Here is a 19,662-nt window from a genome sequence, read left to right as displayed (position 1 = left end):
AAGTTGGGAGATTTTATACTACATTTTTCTGCAACTATTTGAACATAATGCAGTAGTAATGGAAAAATTCATGTTGTGAGAGAGAGGGGTTATTGCTGTAGTGATAGCTGAATAATCAAGAGGAGTTGAGATCCAGTGCTGAAGTTAAGGAGTTGGTTTTAGATAGGAGCACAGATGAATAGTGACAAGATAGGAGTACATGGACACAGATGCAGGTAAATTAATGGGTGTTGCACTTTTCTTTCATGATGATAATGTGACACTTTTTGACTTCAAAACCATCTTTACAATATAGGGAGAATGCCTTCAATTTCCTAGCTGCCAGAATTATAAATTACTTCTTGTAAGAATCATCACAATAATGTGTAGTTATCTATTGATCTCTGATGGTTATCTTAAAATTATTTTTGGTTAAATTATGATTTAAATATAGCAAAATGCATAATCTAAATGTTACAGTTCCGTGACTTTCGGCAAACACATACCACATTTCCATCCCCCAGAAAGCTGCTTGAGGCTCCTTCCTAATTGGTCCCTACTACTTGAGCCTCCCCTGCCCACCCCACACAGGCACATGCCATTCTGATTTCTTTCACCTACATTAATATTTATCTCTTCTATTTTATATACATAGAATCATATAATGTGTGTTCTGTTCTTAAACCTACCTCTCTCACTCAGCATAATGTTTCTGAGATATATCCAGGTTGTTCATTGCTTTTTATTGCTAAGTAGTATTTCATCATATGAATATACTACATTTTATTTATCCATTGTACCGCTGCAATTCATCAGATTTGTGTGTCGTTAACTGTTGTTTTTTTTTTCTCAATCATTTATTGCCTGGGTGTTAACTTTTTTTGAGATATAATTCACATACCATAAAATTCACCCTTTTAAAGTATACAATTCAGTATTTGTTAGTATGTTCACAAGATTGTGCAACTATCACCTCCATATTTCCAGAACAATTTCTTCACCTTCCCCACTCTCAGTCCCTCCCCCTCCACCAAAAAAAAGCCTTGTATCCACTGGCAGTCACTCTCCATTTCCTGGCAAACACAAATTTACTTTATATTTCATGGGTTTACCTATTCTGAACATTTCATATAGATAGAATCATAAAATACTTGGCCTTTTATATCTGCTTCTTTCACTTAGCATAATATTTTCAAGGTTCATCTGTGTTGTAGCATGTATCAGTCCTTCATTCCTTTTTTTTTTTTTTTTTGTAAGGGAGTCTTGCTTTGTTGCCAGGCTGGAGTGCAGTGGTGCGATCTCGGCTCACTGCAACCTCCGCTTCCCAGGTTTAAGCAATTCTTCTGCCTCAGCCTCCCCAGTAGCTGGGACTACAGGTGTGCACCACCACACCCAGCTAATTTTTGTATTATTAGTAGAGATGGGGTTTCACCATGTTGGCCAGGATGGTCTCTATCTCTTGACCTCGTTATCTGCCTGCCTTGGCCTCCCGAAGTGCTGGGATTACAGGTGTGAGCCACCATGCCCAGACCTTTCATTCTTTTTTTTTTTTCAGAGACAGAGTCTCTCGCTCTATCGCCCAGGCTGGAGTGCAGTGGCGCGATCTCGGCTCACTGCAACCTCCACTTCCTGGGCCCAAGAGATTCTCCTGCCTTAGGCTCCCGAGTAGCTGGGATTGCGGGCTTGCATCACCACGCCTAGCTAATTTTTGTATTTTAAGTAGAGACGGGGTTTCACCATGTTGGCCAGGCTGGTCTTGAACTCCTGACCTCAGGTGATCCGCCCGCTTTAGCCTCCCAAAGTGCTGGGATTACAGGCGGGAGCCACCACATCCAGCCTCTTTCATTCCTTTTTACAAATGAACAATATTCCACTGTGTAGATACATAGCACATTTTATTTATCCACTAACTGATGGACATTTGGACTGGTTCCACTTTTCGGCTATTATGAATTCTATTCACATTTGTATACAAGTTTTTGTGTAGACGTATGCTTTCATTTATTTTCGATATATATCTAAGAGCAAAATTGCTGAGTCATATGATGACTGTTTTATTTTGTTTTGTTTTGTTTTTGAGACAGAGTCTCACTCTGTCTCCAGGCTGGAGTGCTGTGGGCATGATTTCAGCTCAGTGCAACCTCCACCTCCCGGGTTCAAGTGATTCCCCTGCCTCAGCCTTCCGAGTAGCTGGGACTACAGGTCCGTGCCACTACACCTAATTTTTTGTATTTTAGTAGAGACGGGGTTTCACCATGTTGGTCAGGATGGTCTCGATCTCCTGACTTCATGTTCCACCTGCCTCAGCCTCCTAAAGTGCTAAGATTACAGGCGTGAGCCACCACTCGTCTTTCCTTTTGTTTTTTTTTAAGAGACGATCGGCTGGGTGGCAGTGACTCACGCCTGTAATCCCAACACTTTGGGAGGCCAACTTGGGTGGATCACCTGAGGTCAGGAGTTCGAGACCAGCCTGGCCAACATGGCAAAACCCTGTCTCTACTAAAAATGCAAAAAATTAGCCAGGCGTGGTAGCACACCCCTGTATTCCCAGCTACTCGGGAGACTGAGCTGGAGAATTGCTTGAACCTGGGAGGTGGAGGCTGCAGTGAGCTGAGATCATGCCACTGCACTCCAGCTTGGGCAACAGAGCGAGACTGCATCTCAAAAAAAAAGAAAAAAGAGACAAGGTCTTGCTCTGTGCCCAGGCTGGAGTACAGTAGTGTGATCATAGCTCACTGCAGCTTCAACCTCCTTGCAGCCTCAGCCTCTTGGAGTCAAGCGATCCTCCCTCCCCAGCCTCCTGTGTAACTAGGCCTACAGACACATGCCACCATACTTGGTTAATTATTAAGTTTTTTGTAGAAACGGTCTTGCTGTGTTGCTCAGGCTAGTCTTGAACTCCTAGGCTCAAGTGATCCTCTTGCCTTGGCATCCAGAAATGCTCAGATTATAGGCATGAGCTACTGTGCCTGACCATAACTGTATGTTTAACCTTTTGAGGGACTGCCAGACTGATTTTCTAAGTGGCTATACCATATTGTGTTCCCACCAGCAGTGTTTGAGGGTTCCAATTTCTCCACATCCTTGCCAAAACTTGGTATTATCTTTTTTATTATAGCCATCATAGTGGGTATGAATTGGTATCTCATTGTGGTTTTGATTTGCATTTTCCTAACGACTAATGATGTTAAACATCTTTTTATGTGCTTATTGGCTATTTGTGTGTCTTGGAGGAATGGACCCATCAGATTTTCATTTTTAAAATCTAAGATTTCAATTTATTATACATAGAACATACTAGTACCATATGTGATCTTTCTTTGAACCTTAGGTCAAAACTACATGATGTAAGCCTGTCCTTTTCACACATAATCCTTAGCAGAGTAGTTAACTAGACTGAGTAAACATTTAGTAAATTCAGATAGTTGGCATTTGTGACTGCAGAGAAAGTCAGCAACTTTATTTGCTTGTCTAGTCTGTTTAGCATATCACTCTTACGATTTGATAAACGTAAAACAAGTATTCTCTCAGGTATTAAGTTAATTGAGTGTGTTTGTTCAAGACCATAGAGTTGGTATAGCACAATTATAAGATATCCAGATGACAAATTTATAAAAATAGGCTTTTTAAGTAGTCTTATGTTTCTTTTACCTCTCAAATCAGGTCATCTAGATGCACTCCTGAGGGGCTTGGTTCTGGGAAAACTAGGAAAAGCAGGACATAAAGCAACGTTAGAAGAAGCCCGTCGTCGGTTTAAGGACCACGTGGAAGGAAAACAGATTCTCTCCGCTGATCTGAGGAGTCCTGTAGGTTTTCATGATAAATTCCCTTAACTTATAGGTAACTACATCATTTTGTGAAGCATGGAACTTTTTTTTTTTTTTTGAGATGGAGTCTTGCTCTGTCGCCCAGGCTGGAGTGCAGTGGCTACTTGGCTCACTGCAGCCTCTGTCCCCTCAGTTCCAGTGATTCTTTTGCCTCAGCCTCCTGGCTAATTGGGATTATAGGCACCTGCCACCACGGCCGGCTAATTTTTGTATTTTCACTAGAGACAGGGTTTCACCATGTTGGCCAGGCTGGTCTCGAACTCCTGACCTCAGGTGATCCACCTGCCTTGGCCTCCCAAAGTGCTGGGATTACAGGTGTGAGCCCCCATGCCCGGCTTGGAACTTTTTTTAAGTGCCAAAATTGACCTAAGAACTGACCCACAAACCACATCTAACTCTATTTTAATATATACCATCTAAGTGGTTTATAGCCATCTTCTTATTTGTTTAAAGTTTCTCAGTCAGCATTGCAGTACTGAAATGTGATTAGCTGTGCACATACCCATGATAGCTGCTGTGCTCTGCTGGTACAACATGCCATTTACCTTTGTGGTTGCTGACAGGCACTGCTAGCTCCTTAACTACAGTTCGTGTGTAATATCCACATTTATAATATTTACTTTTTTTTTTTTTGAGACAGCGTCTCACTCTGTTACCCAGGCTGGAGTGCAGTGGCACGATCTCGGCTCACTGCAGCCTCCACCTCCTGGGTTCAAGCAGTTCTCCCTGCCTCAGCCTCCTGAGTACCTGGGAGTACAGGCGCCTGCTACCATGCCCAGCTGATTTTTGTATTTTTAGTACAGACAGGGTTTCGCCATGTTGGCCAGGCTGTCCTCGAACTGCTGACCTCAGGTGATCCGCCTGCCTCGGCCTCCCAAAGTGCAGGGATTACAGGCGCGAGTCACCGCAGCCGGCCGACATTTACAATATTGTTTACTGGCTTTCTGTCTTTTCTTAGAATACTTGAAACAAGGTATATTTAATCAAATGAATTATTTTTTGTCCCTGTATTCTCTTGTAGGTCTATCTGACTGTTTTAAAGCATGGTGATGGCACTACTTTAGACATTATGTTAAAAGTAAGTATATTTGAGAAGACTCCCATTTCCTGCTTTTGAACTTGGATAGACACACAGTACACCTCTAAATGGTTTAAAAAAAAAAAAAAAAAAGTCCTAGAAAAGAAAAATGCATATTGTAGACATGCAAGTTTTTTTTTTTTTTTTTTTTTTTTGAGACGGAGTCTTGCTCTGTCACCCAGGCTGGAGTGCAGTGGCCAGATCTCAGCTCACTGCAAGCTCCTCCTCTCGGGTTCATGCCATTCTCCTGCCTCAGCCTCCCGAGTAGCTGGGACTACAGGCACCCGCCACTTCGCCCGGCTAGTTTTTTTTTGTATTTTTTAGTAGAGACGGGGTTTCACCGTGTTAGCCAGGATGGTCTCGATCTCCTGACCTCGTGATCCGCCCGTCTCGGCCTCCCAAAGTGCTGGGATTACAGGCTTGAGCCACCGCGCCCGGCCATGCAAGTATTTTAAAACTGAGAGAATTATATGTCTATATATGTTGTTATATCAGTATTATCAGTATGATGCCAAAGACATCTTACTTTTCCCTACCTTTTTTACTCACTTTATACATCTGAAATCTTTTTTTTTTTTTTTTTTTTTTGAGACAGGGTCTCACTCTGTCACCTAGGCTAAAGTGACATAATCATGGATCACTGCAGCATCAGCCTTCCAGGCTCAAGTGATCCTCCTGCCTCAGCCTTCCAAGTAGCTGGAACTATAGGAGTGTGATAACCACACCCAGCTAATTTTTGTGTTTTTTGTAGAGACAAGGTTTCACCATGCCCAGGCTGGTCTCAAACTCCTGGGGTCAAGTGATACACCCACGTCAGCCTCCCAAAGTGCTGGGATTACAGGCATGAGCTACTGTGCCCAGCTGAAATTTTAACTGAAATAATGTTCGTTTTGATTAACAAGTCACTTTCTTTAAATTTTATCTTCAGTGTAAACTTGGGGTTCTGCCCGTTGTAAGCAAAAGGCTTGTTTCTGTGCTTAGGTTCTGTGCTTAGGAGGTTTGTTTTTGTGCTTAGAAAAGGGATAGACAGGCCGGGCGCGGTGGCTCAAGCCTGTAATCCCAGCACTTTGGGAGGCCGAGACGGGCGGATCACGAGGTCAGGAGATCGAGACCATCCTGGCTAACATGGTGAAACCCCGTCTCTACTAAAAAAATACAGAAAACTAGCCGGGCAAGGTGGCGGGCGCCTGTAGTCCCAACTACTTGGGAGGCTGAGGCAGGAGAATGGCGTGAACCCGTGAGGCGGAGCTTGCAGTGAGCTGAGATCCGGCCACTGCACTCCAGCCCGGGCGGCAGAGACTCCGTCTAAAAAAAAAAAAAAAAAAAAAAAAAGAAAAGGGATAGACAGATGATGATCGAGTGTCTCAAGCATTTGAGCTATGCCAGGGTCCTTTATTAATAGACAAGAAATTAATTCACCTGCCTTCATAGCCTCTCTAGTTTTCCCAGGGTAGTTAGCATATAATTAAACTCTGACTTAGACAAAATATAGATAAAACTTTCCATATCCTCATAATGGCAGCAATCTGTTTGAAACTTTTAATCAACAGTAGTACTGTGAAGCAAATGCTATCTCCAGTCCCTATCCATAGTTACCGGTCTATAAGGAAATGGCTTGAGTGTACTGGCTACATGAGAAGTGGAGGTAGCCGAATCTACTTTTTAATCATTAAATAAAATGTGCACAACGTGCCTAAAAACCCATTTGTTAAAAGATCCACGCTTAGGACAGGAGTGGGATGTGCTTTACTATCTCTACCTTTCATGGATTAACAACACTCTTCTGACTTCAAGGGAGTTCATGATAATCAGCTTCATTGTAGAAATAGCTCTAATGATCATAATTGCAGATCTAAATTCTGATATTTTGGTTTTAAACAAATCCTCTGAAAAATGATTAGGATGTCTGAAAAGATAAACTTTAAGAAACTGTGCCTCAAAATGTACTGCTTTACCCATGTTGTAATAGGTTTACTTTCTTTTTTTTGAGACGGAGTCTTACTTTGTTGCCCAGGCTGGAGTGTAGTGGCATGATCTCGGCTCACTTCAACCTCTGCCTCCTGGGTTCACGTGATTCTCCTGCCTCAGCCTCCCGAGTAGCTGGGACTACAGGCACCTGCCACCACACCCAGCTAATTTCTGTATTTTTAGTAGAGACAGGGTTTTACCATATTGACCAGGCTAGCCTCGAACTCCTGACCTTGTGATCCGCCCACCTCAGCCTCCCAAAGTGCTAGGATTATAGGCGTGAGCCACCATGCCTGGCCTACTTTCTAAGAATATAAGAGTTATATTTGGGAGAGCTGGACATGGTGGCATGCACCTGTAGTTCCAGCTTCTCAGGAGGCCGAGGCAGGAGGAGCTCTTGAGCCCAGGAGTTCAAGCCTGCAGTGAGCTATGACTGCACTACTGAACTCCATCCCGGGTGACAGAGCAAGACCCTGTCTAAAAAAAGACCCTAAAAAAAATAAAGTTTGGGTTTACCTTCCACCTGACCATTAGGTCCCTTCTCAGTCTTAATATTCTGTGAACCTGTGTACTATAAATTATATGTATGAAATGGGATATTTGATATTTTTTTCATCTATTCCATGATGATATGGAAAAAAATAGGGGTTCTGAAAATTTCATGGCAGATACTTTGACATTTTCATGTCATGGCACTTTTAAGATTTTCCACGAGTATGTGTATTTATTAAGAGTTTGCATTTATTTAACACAAGGGAGTTCACGATAATCAGCTTCACTATGGAAATAGCTCTAATGAAGGCTGAATCATGGTTCTTCAAGAAGCCATTTGGTAAGAGATGAAGAGGGTTGTCTTATGATGGTAATTTAGGAATAATGTGGCAGGGTTAAAAAACATTAATTCAAAGTATATTTGAAATATGGTGTTAGAGTGCCATCTAGTGGACTCGAATAACAGGTTCTCTTTGGAGGATGCTTCCTGAAAGCCAGAGGTTCAGACCTTGAATATTGGAGCTGAAAAGGGCTTTAGAAATTATCTGTCCACCCACATCATTTTACACATGGGGAAACTGAGACCCAGAGGGATTAAGGACTTAGTCAAGATCACACAGCTAGAGGCTAAACTGGGAGTAGAATCCAGATCTCCCAAGGTCCTTTCTGTTTTACTGCACTGCTTCTCAAGAGTCGAAAGGGGCCAGGCTTGGTGTGGTTCATGCCTGTAATCCCAGCACTTTGGGAGGCTGAGATGGGAGGATCACTTGGGGCCAGGGGTTCGAGACCAGCCTGGGCAACATGGAGAAACTCCGGCTCTACTAAAAATAGAAAAATTAGCTAGGTGTGGTTGTAGTGAGCTTACACCATTGCACTCCAGCGTGGGCAACAGAGCGAGACTCCATCTCAAAAAAAAAAAAAAAAACAGCGAGAGAGAGAGAGAGAGAGACCAGCCTGGTCAACATGGCGAGACCCCATCTCTAGTTCTTATAAAATTGTTTATTGGGGAAAAAAAAAGTGTCCAAAGGAAAGGAAGAAGAAACTGAGAGCTTTGATGAGGTCTCCAGACACGACACTCTGGTCAGTGTTAAATCTTAAGGGGTAGAAAAGATCAAAAGAGTCTAAATTGTCTTGGAGACATAGCTCTTATACATTTATAGTTCTAATTTTTAAGAATTATAACATTTTGTTTCTGATTATGAAAAAAATATTTTATATATTTACTATGGAAGATTTAGAGACTAGAAAAGTGTAAAGAGGAAAATAAAACTTACCTGTAATTTAAAAAGCAGGTAGCAAAAACAGCATGTATAACATGCTCTCATTCCAGATTTGATAATGTACATATAGTAGTAATTTTATTTTTTTCTTTATGCTTCTCTGTCTTTCAGATATTCTGCATTCAGTATGTGCTGCTTTTGCAGTTAAAAAGTGTGAAGATGCATAATCCCACTGATCAGAAACCATCATTAATTAATACTACCATTTTGATGTATTTCCAGGGGTTCTCCCCCACCCCTTTTTTTTGGAAACACAGTCTTGCTCTGATGTCCAGACTGGAGTGCAGTGGTACAATACGGGCTCACTGCAACCTCCACCTCAGCATTCCAAAGTGTTAGGATTACAGGCGTGAACCACTGTGCCCAGCCATATATATATATATATATATATATTTTTTTTTAATTTAGGATCATTCTCCTTTATCTACTTTCTTACATATACTTAAATATAAGAACATGTTTGTATCATGAGATATTCTTAAAATATAACTTTAAATAATGCATTTTTATAAGTACTTACAGTATTCATTTTCAGTTTTTCACTATTATAAATTAATTTGATGAACTGGTATAAGATTACTAATGATTAGTTTGTTCTTTTAACACAGAACATTAGCCAGATATCAATAATATAAAGAATTTTTGGCTGTGATAGATTTTACCTCTTAGATCTTGATGTTAAACTAGTCTGAACTAATGACAGGCTGTTCATCTGGTGAGCATTTACATCTAGTGATTTACTTAGTGTAACAACAGATGACAAATTTAGTGCCAAAGCATCATTTTTTTTTCTCTTTTTTTTTGAGACAGAGTCTCATGCTCTTGCCCAGGCTGGAGTGCAGTGGCACGATTTCGGCTCACTGCAACTTCCCAGGTTCAAGCAATTCTCCCGCCTTGGCCTCCCGAGTAGCTGGGATTACAGGTGGGCACCACCACACCCAGCTAATTTTTTTTTGTATTTTTAGTAGAAATGGGGTTTCACCATGTTGGCCAGGCTGATCTCGAACTCTTGACCTGAGGTGATCCACCTGCCTCGGCCTCCCAAAGTGCTGGGATTACAGGTGTGAGCCACTACACCCAGCCCAAAGTATTCTCTTGAAAAGTATTCTCTTTTGTTAATGTAATGTTCTGCCATTCTTACCTAGTGAGAATATAGAACCTAAGTTTTACCTTATTGGGGAAGAAGCTCATGTAATTATATACAGAACATCCAAGGGAGAGTTAACTATTTCAATCTTTATCTTTTTTCCTGTAGCTTCATAAACAAGCAGATATGCAAGAAGAGAAAAACCGAATCGAAAGAGTCCTTGGCGCTACTCTTTTGCCTGACCTGATTCAAAAAGTCCTCACGTTTGCACTTTCAGTAAGTTATAGTGAAAACTGCATTTAGAGTGAATCATTAGCCATCTGTGACAAGTGTCTCTGATTCAGCTCTGATCCTCTTGAGCTGCCTTAACCCTAACTAAAGCTTCCTTTTCCAGATCAACTGGCTTGAGTTTTTGTTACTGACTTCTGTTTTTGTCCCACTAGTGGCGAGAATCAGAATTCTCTCTCCAGAATGGAAACTGAGGACAGGGATTCTTGAAAACTGGGAAACTGGCTTATGCCTTTGCTTACTTTGTGTCTCTTCCTTTCTTTTTTTTTTTTTTTTTTTTTTTGAGACGGAGTCTCGCTCTGTCGCCCAGGCTGGAGTGCAGTGGCCGGATCTCAGCTCACTGCAAGCTCCGCCTCCCGGGTTTACGCCATTCTCCTGCCTCAGCCTCCCGAGTAGCTGGGACTACAGGCACCCGCCACCTCGCCCGGCTAGTTTTTTTTGTATTTTTAGTAGAGACGGGGTTTCACCATGTTAGCCAGGATGGTCTGTGTCTCTTCCTTTCTTAAACCTATAGGCTCCTAAGCAAGTATCTGTTGAGCAGTCTGTCTGTCTGAACCTGTCTCAGTACCTCATTCTTATTTTGGTTGATCTTTAGGTTAAACATTATCCTCTTTGCTGAGAACTTCTGGTGCCAGTTATTCCTAAAACAAGGAATAAGTGTCTTCAGTGTGATTACTTCAGTGTCAACAGTATGTTGCACTTTCTGGTACCAGAATATGTTTTTGGTACACTAGACTTTTAGCTCTTTCTTTTTTTAGGAAGAGGTACGTCCACAGGACACTGTATCGGTAATTGGTGGAGTAGCTGGAGGCAGCAAGCATGGAAGGAAAGCTGCTTGGAAATTCATAAAGGACAATTGGGAAGAACTTTATAACCGATACCAGGGAGGATTCTTAATATCCAGACTAATAAAGGTATGTGAAAAATTTTGAGTAGCTTGCTAATCATGGATATTATTGAGTGACATCCATGATTCACTACACCCATACATTGTGGTCTTTGCTCTTTAAAAGTTTCCTATGGCCAGGCACAGTGGCTCACGCCTGTAATCCCAGCACTTTGGGAGGCCAAGGTGGATGGATCACCTGAGGTCGGGAGTTCGAGACCAGCCTGGCCAACATGGTGAAACCCTGACCCTACTAAAAATACAAAAATTAGCCGAGTGTGGTGGCATGCGCCTGTAATCCCAGCTGCTTGGGAGGCTGAGGCAGGAAAATTGCTTGAACCTGGTAGGTGGAGGTTGTGGTGAGATGAGGCTATTGCACTCCAGCCTGGGCAATGAGTGTGAAACTCCGTCTCAAAAAAAAAAAAAGTTTCCTTAAATAGTTACTGGCTTTATTTAAGGACTTCTCCATCTCCCATCACACATCCTTTATAACAGACTGAAGTTGGCAGAGAACATAATGATTTGTTTTTAGGGTAAATGGAAGTTTGTTCCCAGCCTCTTTTAGTTTCACTTACTATTTAAAACCATTGTTTTACAGCTATCAGTTGAGGGATTTGCAGTTGATAAAATGGCTGGAGAGGTTAAGGTAAGGAAAACACTGTTTACTCTTCACTTTTCAATCTAGTAAGTAAAAACAATAACCTGATTGTAATTATAGTGTTGGGATAATGTACTGTAGCATCTCTGTGTTTTTGTTTAGAGAAAGACATCATGCAGGGCCGTAAGAATTTCCTAAAAATGGCTGGGCATGGTAGCTCACACCTGTAATCTCAGCACTTTGGGAGGCCGAGGTGGGTGGATCACCTGAGGTCAGGAGTTGAAGACCAGCCTGGGCAACATGGTGAAACTCCAAATTAGCTGGACACAGTGGTGCACACCTGTAATCCCAGCTACTTGGGAGGCTGAGGCAGGAGAATCACTTGAGCCCGGGAGGCAGAGGTTGCAGTGAGCTGAGATCATGCCGTTGCACTCCAGCCTGGGTGACAGTGAGACTCTGTCTCAAAAAGAAAAAAAAAATTTTTCCTAAAAATGATGGAAAGCCTTCAGATGGTTTATAAACAAGGCAGTGACTTGATCTGATTTGTGTTATAAAAATTTCAGTCTGGCTGCAATGTAGATAATAGTTTGGAATGAGGAAGAGAAGATGTTGGGAAGCTAACTCTCCCAGCAAGAATGATAGAATAGCTTACAGTAGGGTCGTGGCAGTAGTGGAGGAGACAGAGTAATGAAGGAGATTCAGGGGCTTGAATTTGTTAACCATTAGTTCAACAATATTTATTGATTGGCTTCTCTGTTGTGAGCATAAAATGAGCCAGGATAATCCCCAGGTTTCTGGTGTGTAAATGTTGGTACTACTTACTGAGATGGAAGGGAAAAAGACTTGAGGCCCTGAGAACTGAACCATTTTTAGGAGTCTTGGAACAGTAGCAATTGTCATCTCTGTAAATAGGGTTATTGATTTCTAAAAGGTCTGTGTTTAATCAGATGGATTAGTCATTCTGTCTTTCACTCCTGTGGTGACTAATTCAAAGGAAAAGCCCCATCATTTTGCCAGTTGGTGTTTAAGAGTTGCTTTGTTTTCTGTGAAACCATTAGAAAAGTTTATTCAACTTTTAATCATTAAGCATTGTGATAAATTATAAACTTAGAAATTGTTTTACTGTATTAAAAATGTTGGATTCCTGTAATTCTAGCATTTTGGGAGGGTGAGGTGGGAGGACTGCTTGAGCTCAAGAGTTCAAGACCAGTCTGGGCAACATGCTAGGACCCCATCTCTACAAAAAGGAAAAATCAATTAGGCCTGGGAGTGCATGCTTGTGGTCCCAGCTACCCAGGAAACTAAGGTGGGAGATGTACTTGAGCCCAGGAGGTTGAGGCTGCGATGAGCCATGATCGCTTCATTGCACTCTAGCCTGGGCAACAGAGTGAGACCCTATCTCAAAAAAAAAAAAAAAAAAAAGACTCTGGGATGTTAAATTATTAGGGCACAGCAGCAATTTAAACTTCTTTGTATTATCATCTCTTACAAATTAATCTTTATTTGAAGCAGCCAAAATGTGTTGAATCCTTAAGTACTCTGTGCTAGGTGTTTTGTCAAATGTTTATATGGATTGTCTCTTTAATCTTCTGGAGTAAATATTTTCTCATAGTTGAAAAAACTGAGACTTAGAACAGTTAATTTTCTCATTCACAAGCTAGTACATGACAAAGCCTAGATTCAAGTTCCAAGTCTTCAGTCCAAAGACTATATTTACCACTACACAATTAGCCTAAAAGAAAAGCAGTAGGTTCTGTCTCTTTATTAACTTTTGATGAGGCTGTTAAGCATATAATATTTAAGGGGAGAATTCCTATATGCAGTTGCTTGTTTTCTTTTAGCCTGAGGGTGGCAGTGGTAAATTCTCATGCCTGAAGGTTATGCATCCTTCATATAGACCAGTGGTTATTTTTTCATAACCTGTAATACTAACTTCTTATTGCTAGTAATGATCCTGCATTCTTGGTTGTTTTATACCAGGCTTTCTTCGAGAGTCACCCAGCTCCTTCAGCTGAGCGTACCGTCCAGCAGTGTTGTGAAAATATTCTGCTGAATGCTGCTTGGCTAAAGCGAGATGCTGAGAGCATCCACCAGTACCTCCTTCAGCGGAAGGCCTCACTACCTACAGTGTGAATCCTGAGGTGCCGCCATTGGCGGTTCTGCTGCTTCGCTGCAGGGATAAGGAGCTATCGAACAGCTGATTCATATGCCAAGAATTTGGAGTCTTCTTTCAAACCAGTGGGGGTTGGACAATGAATGTAGTTAACTGGTTCCTGCTCACACTCCAGAATTAAATTCTATTGAAAAAGGAAAATCAGCAATTCAGCAAAAAATAAATAAAAAATAAAAATGTAAATATGATAGTAATAAAATAGAGCATAACGAAACTGTGAAACTTTCTGAAGCCTTGTCAGTGGTTAAAAGTATTTAACACTCTACTGTTAATGACAGATGTTCTGTTTTTATAACTTACCAAAAGGAAACTAGAGGCTTCTTGGTGAAGAGGATTTTTGTGAAGTGGTTTCTGCAAGCAGCCTATAAGTCAAGGGTGGCATCCATTTCTGGGAATGGTTAAACACAAAAGGCTGATAGCTGGCATAACATAGTTGGAGTCAGTGCATAATTCCAAGTGGCTTTTTTTTTTTTTTTTTTTGGCATGGGGACTGGCCAGGAAGATATATTTTCCTGCATAACTCAATCTGAACCAAGGATTGTAGTTTTCCTCCTTGCCTTCCCTTCTTTGTGACTCCTTGGCCAAAAAAAAAAAAAAAAAAAAAAGTTAAAAAACCTACCCTGTTCTGGTTTTTTTCCTCCCTTTAGTTCCACCCCAACCCCCATTCCCCAGTGTCCTTCTTAGAGATAAAGAAATAATAAGGAAACATCTTTCATAGCCACGTTAAATAAGAGAAACTGATACACATTATTTTTTCTTTTTAAAGATGACTTACAAGAACCCTGAAATTCACACAGGTGAGACAATAGAAATAAAAAGATCTTCAGCCAGGCCTTTCTGAATGAGTTATTCTGCTAAAAATGGTCTTAGTTGTCTGACAAGCCAACTATTGAACCTCTTCATAACAGTGTCAGCACTGGTTTCTCCTGGTTCATTTTATGTGTGCAAGAAGTCAGTGGTAACTGCTGCAGGGCTTCTACATTAGTGGTAACTGGTTTAAAAAACAGACTGTAAGCCTGTGTGTGCCACTGTTTGCTTCAACAGTATATCCTACTAACAAGCCTCACCTATTTAATCCAATGAGTTTTAAATCTAAATCTCATTCCCTTCCTCTTTCCCTACCTTTTTCTTTTTTTCTTAAAAATTTTTTTGTGTTATTAACATAAATTCATATTTGGTGTGGCTTAACTGTATTTCAGAAGGTCATCAGATTGTGAGACTGCTTCCTTGAAACATTTTTGTGCTATTGTTTTAAAAAATAATTAAAAAACAGTTGGCGTTAATAAAAATGTCAATGTGAAATTGATGTCCTGATTCACTTTATTCTCTTTGATAAGAAACTAAAAACTTTCCTATTATTCAGTAGGCTTATGCAAAGTTATACTATCATAGGATTTTTCAAATTCAAGAAAATCCAGTTCCTTAATTCCTAATCTATAGATCCTAACAGAAAAATCCTGAGATTCATTCTAAATCAGTTCTACATTCTCAAAACTCTCGGAGACCCTTAGAGTCAGCATTCAGGAATGAACTTGAGACTTCCTCAGTCCCTACTTTTGAGGCACCCTAGTCCAGGCACCATGCTCAGGGCTGCCCTCAGGCTCTCCAAATGTGCTTAAGGCACCAGTGAAGCAGGGGCACCAAAAAGACTGAGAAAAATGCAGTTTTAATAGAAGAACTCAGAATTTTACAATCAGAAATTCTGGAAACAGGTTATTTTACTTTCAGCATACACACGATTTTTCTGTGTAATAAGTAGTTTGAATTACATTCAGGGAGAGATTATACTGGATGTCTTCCATTTGCCTTTCAGAACCCCTCTTCATCCCACTCTGGACCCCAGTGGGTGCTGACCCACATGGACTGCATGAATGGCTCCTTTGCCCTCTGACTTGAGCTTGTGTTTATCCAATTAGTAATATCCAAAGAAGATGAAAAGACATGAGGAAAAGATGGTCAGAGTACTCTGGCTTTCTCATTGCCAGGTCACATGGGCTGTCTGTGTCCCTTTACCAAAGACCACAGCTCTTATCAAGCAGCCCCCTCTAGCTTCTGGCTCCTACTCTTTGCTCCTTCACATCTAGGAAAAGGAAGGAGAACTTGAGAGCGGGGTGCGGTGGCTCATGCCTGTAATCCCAGCACTGTGGAAGGCCAAGATGGGTAGATCACCTGAGGTCAGGAATTCAAGACCAGCCTGGCCAACATGGTGAAACCCTGTCTCTACTACAAATACAAAAATTAGCTGGGTGTGGTGGCGCATGCCTGTAATTCCAGCTACTCGGGAGGCTGAGGCAGGTGAATCGCTTGAACCCGGGAGGTGGAGGTTGCAGTGAGCTGAGACTCCATTGCACTCCAGCCTGGGCAACAAGAGCAAAACTCCGTCTCCAAAAAAAAAAAAAAAAAAGACTCAAGCTGGGCGCAGTCACTCATGCCTGTAATCCCAGCACTTTGGGAGGCTGAGGTAGACAGATCACCTGAGGTCAGGAGTTTGAGACCAACCTGGTCAACTCAGTTACCAGCCCTGGATTATGCCATTATTCTTCATTGATTTTCCTGTACTCTGTCCATGTCTTTGTAAATAGTCCTTTATTAAACCTTCCTCAGTTTGTGTTCTTTCCTACGAATACCTTGAGTGATTTGGGTACAATAGCCCTGCTGCTTTGGGTCTCTAAAGGTTTTTAATCCAGCCTTTTCTGTGTCAGATGTTTTGTCTTTCAAGTAGCTCCCTATCATAAGTCATACACCCATTTTACAGATGAGAACGCAGACTCAGAAAAGTTAGGTAAATTAATACAGCAAAATAACTATCAGAACCAGTGATCTAGCCAGGCTTGCTAGTCTCCTAAGGCTGTGGTCTTCCAGGGAACTGCCATGTCTCCACAATTAAAAGATCATAGTTAGATGGGGCCAGGCAATAGCATTAAAGCTTAATTATTTTTTCCTAATATATTTTGGTTATGAATATTAGTGGAAATCAGAAGGTTTGGAAGAAACAAGTATGTTAATGCCTCCTATGGAGAGTTTTACATTACTTTTCATTAATGAGATTCAGTAAAGCTTTTTGGAACAGTGGGCAGTGGTGGGTGAATTCTTAACTTGCAATTTCTAAGGATAGGTTTTAGGGAGCAAGGAATAAATCTGTTGAGTACAATTTGAGGAGGATTAAGAGGAGTTCTATAGCTCTAAATAGATTCTTCAAATTCTATAACCCAAAAAGTTTCCAGAATTACCAGAAAGACATCACGGAGCCACATGTAAGTGCTAATGTTTTTTGTTTTTGTTTTTTAGCAAGTCATTAAATAAAAGCAAGTGGGCCAGGCACAGTACCTCATGCCTGTAATCCCAACACTTGCCACGGCAGGTGGATTACCTGAGGTCAGGAGATGAAGACCAACCTGGCCCACATGGCAAAACCCCATCTCTGCTAAAAATAGAAAAATTAGCCAGTGTGGTGGTGCACGCCTGTAATCCCAGCTACTCAGGAGGCTGAGGTGGGAGAATCTACTTGAACCCAGGAGGCGGAGGTTGCAGTGAGCTGAGCTCGCGCCACTGCACTCCAGCCTGGGCGGCAGAGTAAGACTTCCTCTCAAAAAAATAATTAATTTAAAAATAAATAAGGCAGGCGCGGTGGCTCACGCCTGTAATCCCAGCACTTTGGGAGGCCCAGGCGGGCGGTTCACCCAGGGAGTTCGAGACTAGCCTGACCAACATGGAGAAACCCTGTCTCTACTTAAAAAAAAAAAAAAAAAAAAAGGAAAGAAAAGCCGGATGTGGTGGCACATGCCTGTAATCCCAGCTACTTGGGAGGCTGAGGCAGGAGAATCGCTTGAACCCGGGAGGCAGAGGTTGCAATGAGCTAAGATCGTGACATTGCACTCCAGCCTGGGCAACAAGAGTGAAGCTCCATCTCAAAAATAAAATGAATAAAATAAAAATAAAAATCCAAGCTTTTGGTAATATGTTTATACTGGTGAATCTATACTTACAGCATCATTCTTGATTGAATAATATATTGCCTGATAGAACTGAATCTCTTCCTTTACTAGATACTAGTTTGAGAGTTTCAGAGTTGGTTTTCTCTAAATGAGTATTTGCGACAATGCCAAATACCCACCCAAGAAGGACCATGCCTTCTTGTACCAACCCTGGTGCAAGCAAAATGACTGAGGTGTTTGGTGTCAAATGTGAGAATAAAAGCCTTGATGTTAACAAAACATTGAGCTGAACAACTGCTTCCCCTAGGAAACCAAATCAGAGGATTGGTTGTTCTACCAGTTTGATGGCCAATGTTGTGATAGGTGACAGTGTCAGGTGAAGGAAAGTCAAGTGAGTTGTTACTGCCATTTATAAAGAACTCTGATTGCTCCTGTGATTCCACTGCAAGTATCTGGCAGCTGTAGCTTTCACTACTGGGCTTCTGTTTCCAACACTGAGGAGGAATTGGCAGAGAATGAACATAGTTTACTATCATGATCTGTGCTTTGTCAGGGAGGTTGTAGCAGCTAACAGCAGATATACTATACATCAATTAAGATGACTACCAGGAAGAAAAAAATAATCCTTGCCATGGTTTGACTGACAGTACCAGTATGGTCCTCTGAGACATCCCCTACCCCTATTCTAACCAACTTTAACCTTCATCATCAATTTGACAAATTTTACAGGTATATTACATGACACTGCAATTTTGGGCAACTCTTAATAGGGCACTGATTACCTTGCATTATTTGTACTAATCTAGACATTCTCTTCCTTAATGCTTATTAGCTTGTACTTTTAAAGTTAAGGAGGGGGCCAGGCACAGTGGCTCACGCCTGTAATCCCAGCACTTTGGGAGGCTGAGGCAGGTGGATCACTTGAACCCAGGAGTTTGAGATGAGCCTGGGCAACACAGTGAAACCCCAGCTCTACAAAAAATACAAAAATTAGCTGGGTGTGGTGGCACGCACCTGTAGTCCCAGCTACTTGGGAGGCTGAGGCAGGAGAATCGCTTGAGCCCAGCAGGAGGAGGTTGCAGTGAGCTGAGATCATGCCACTGCACTCCAGTCTGGGTGACAAGGCAAGACCCTATCTCAAAAAAATAAAATAAAAAATAGTTAAGGAGGTGCAGGTATGGTAGCTAACACCTGTAATCCCGGCACTTTGGGAGGCCAAGGCGGGAAGATAACTTGAGCTCAGGAGATTGAGACCAGCCTTGTCAACATGGTAAAACCTTGTCTCTACTAAGAGTAAAAAAATTAGCTGGGCATGTTGGCATGTGCCTGTAGTCCCAGCTACTCAGGAGGCTGAGGCTGCACTGAGCTATGATCGCACCACTGCATTCCAGGCTGGGTGAGAGTGAGACCCTGTCTCAATAATAGGGTCAGGCGTGGTGGCTCGTGCCTGTAATCCCAGCACTTTGGGAAGCCGAGGTGGGTGGATTGCTTGAGCTCAGGAGATCAAGACCAGCCTGGGCAACATAACGAAACCCCGTCTCGTTACACAAAATACAAAAAAGCCAGGCATAGTGGTATGTGCCTGTGGTCCCAGCTACTCAGGAGGCTGAGGTGGAAGGAGGATTGCTGGAGCCCAGTAAGTTGAGGCTACAGTGAGCCATGATGGTACCACTGCGCTCCATCCTGGGTGACAGAGCAAAACCCTGTCTCGAACAAACAAAAGTAACAGTAATAAAAATAAGGAGAAGAAAAAATCAGTATGTGGAATGGCTATTAGGTTAGTGGGAGAAGTCTCAAGAACACCATACAAAATAATAGAAGGGAGATGGAAGGAAACAACTTACAAGAAAAAGTACAAAGCACTTAAAATATTTGAGATGAATGAGAATGGATGAGATTGCTGTTGCTTTTCTAACAGGTCAATTCCCTCTTCTATCAGCAGAGCACTTGTAAGTCAGAATGTAAACAGAAGTGATAGAATGAACTTAATACTGTGCCCTCTACAAGTGCAAAGAAGTTCTTTGTTTTCTTCTTTTTTGTCTTGAGATGGTCTCCGTCACCCAGGCTGGAG

General features: G+C 41.8%; 1 protein-coding gene and 1 non-coding gene across 12 annotated transcripts in view; one reads left to right on the top strand and one right to left on the bottom strand.

The window, feature by feature from the left end:
• LOC105472288 (aminopeptidase puromycin sensitive) overlaps positions 1–14,958 on the top strand; it is a 110,464-nt gene extending 95,506 nt beyond the window's left edge. For 4 of the 6 annotated variants that reach the window (XM_071083030.1, XM_071083032.1, XM_071083031.1 and 1 more), the window contains 6 exons: positions 3,643–3,785; positions 4,828–4,884; positions 9,880–9,987; positions 10,758–10,913; positions 11,484–11,531; positions 13,464–14,958. In XM_071083030.1, coding sequence (XP_070939131.1) covers positions 3,643–3,785; positions 4,828–4,884; positions 9,880–9,987; positions 10,758–10,913; positions 11,484–11,531; positions 13,464–13,616 — 665 coding nt within the window. In that variant the 3' untranslated portion in view covers positions 13,617–14,958. Of the gene's footprint in view, positions 1–3,642; positions 3,786–4,827; positions 4,885–8,735; positions 9,547–9,879; positions 9,988–10,757; positions 10,914–11,026; positions 11,122–11,483; positions 11,532–13,463 lie in introns of those variants that run through there. The other 2 variants (XM_071083034.1, XR_011615790.1) reach the window with 2 other exon arrangements.
• Positions 10,257–19,662, bottom strand: part of LOC112424979 (uncharacterized) — a 31,666-nt gene continuing 22,260 nt past the window's right edge. For all 6 annotated transcript variants that reach the window (XR_011615795.1, XR_011615794.1, XR_011615792.1 and 3 more), the window contains exon 3: positions 10,257–18,085. This is a non-coding gene — a transcript (uncharacterized protein). The remainder of the gene's footprint in view (positions 18,086–19,662) is intronic.

The sequence above is a fragment of the Macaca nemestrina genome, chromosome 17 (assembly GCF_043159975.1).
Source record: "Macaca nemestrina isolate mMacNem1 chromosome 17, mMacNem.hap1, whole genome shotgun sequence".
NCBI classification, from domain to species: domain Eukaryota; kingdom Metazoa; phylum Chordata; class Mammalia; order Primates; family Cercopithecidae; genus Macaca; species Macaca nemestrina.
Note: the sequence above shows the minus strand (reverse complement) of the source record. Positions and strands in the feature narration are given on the sequence as shown.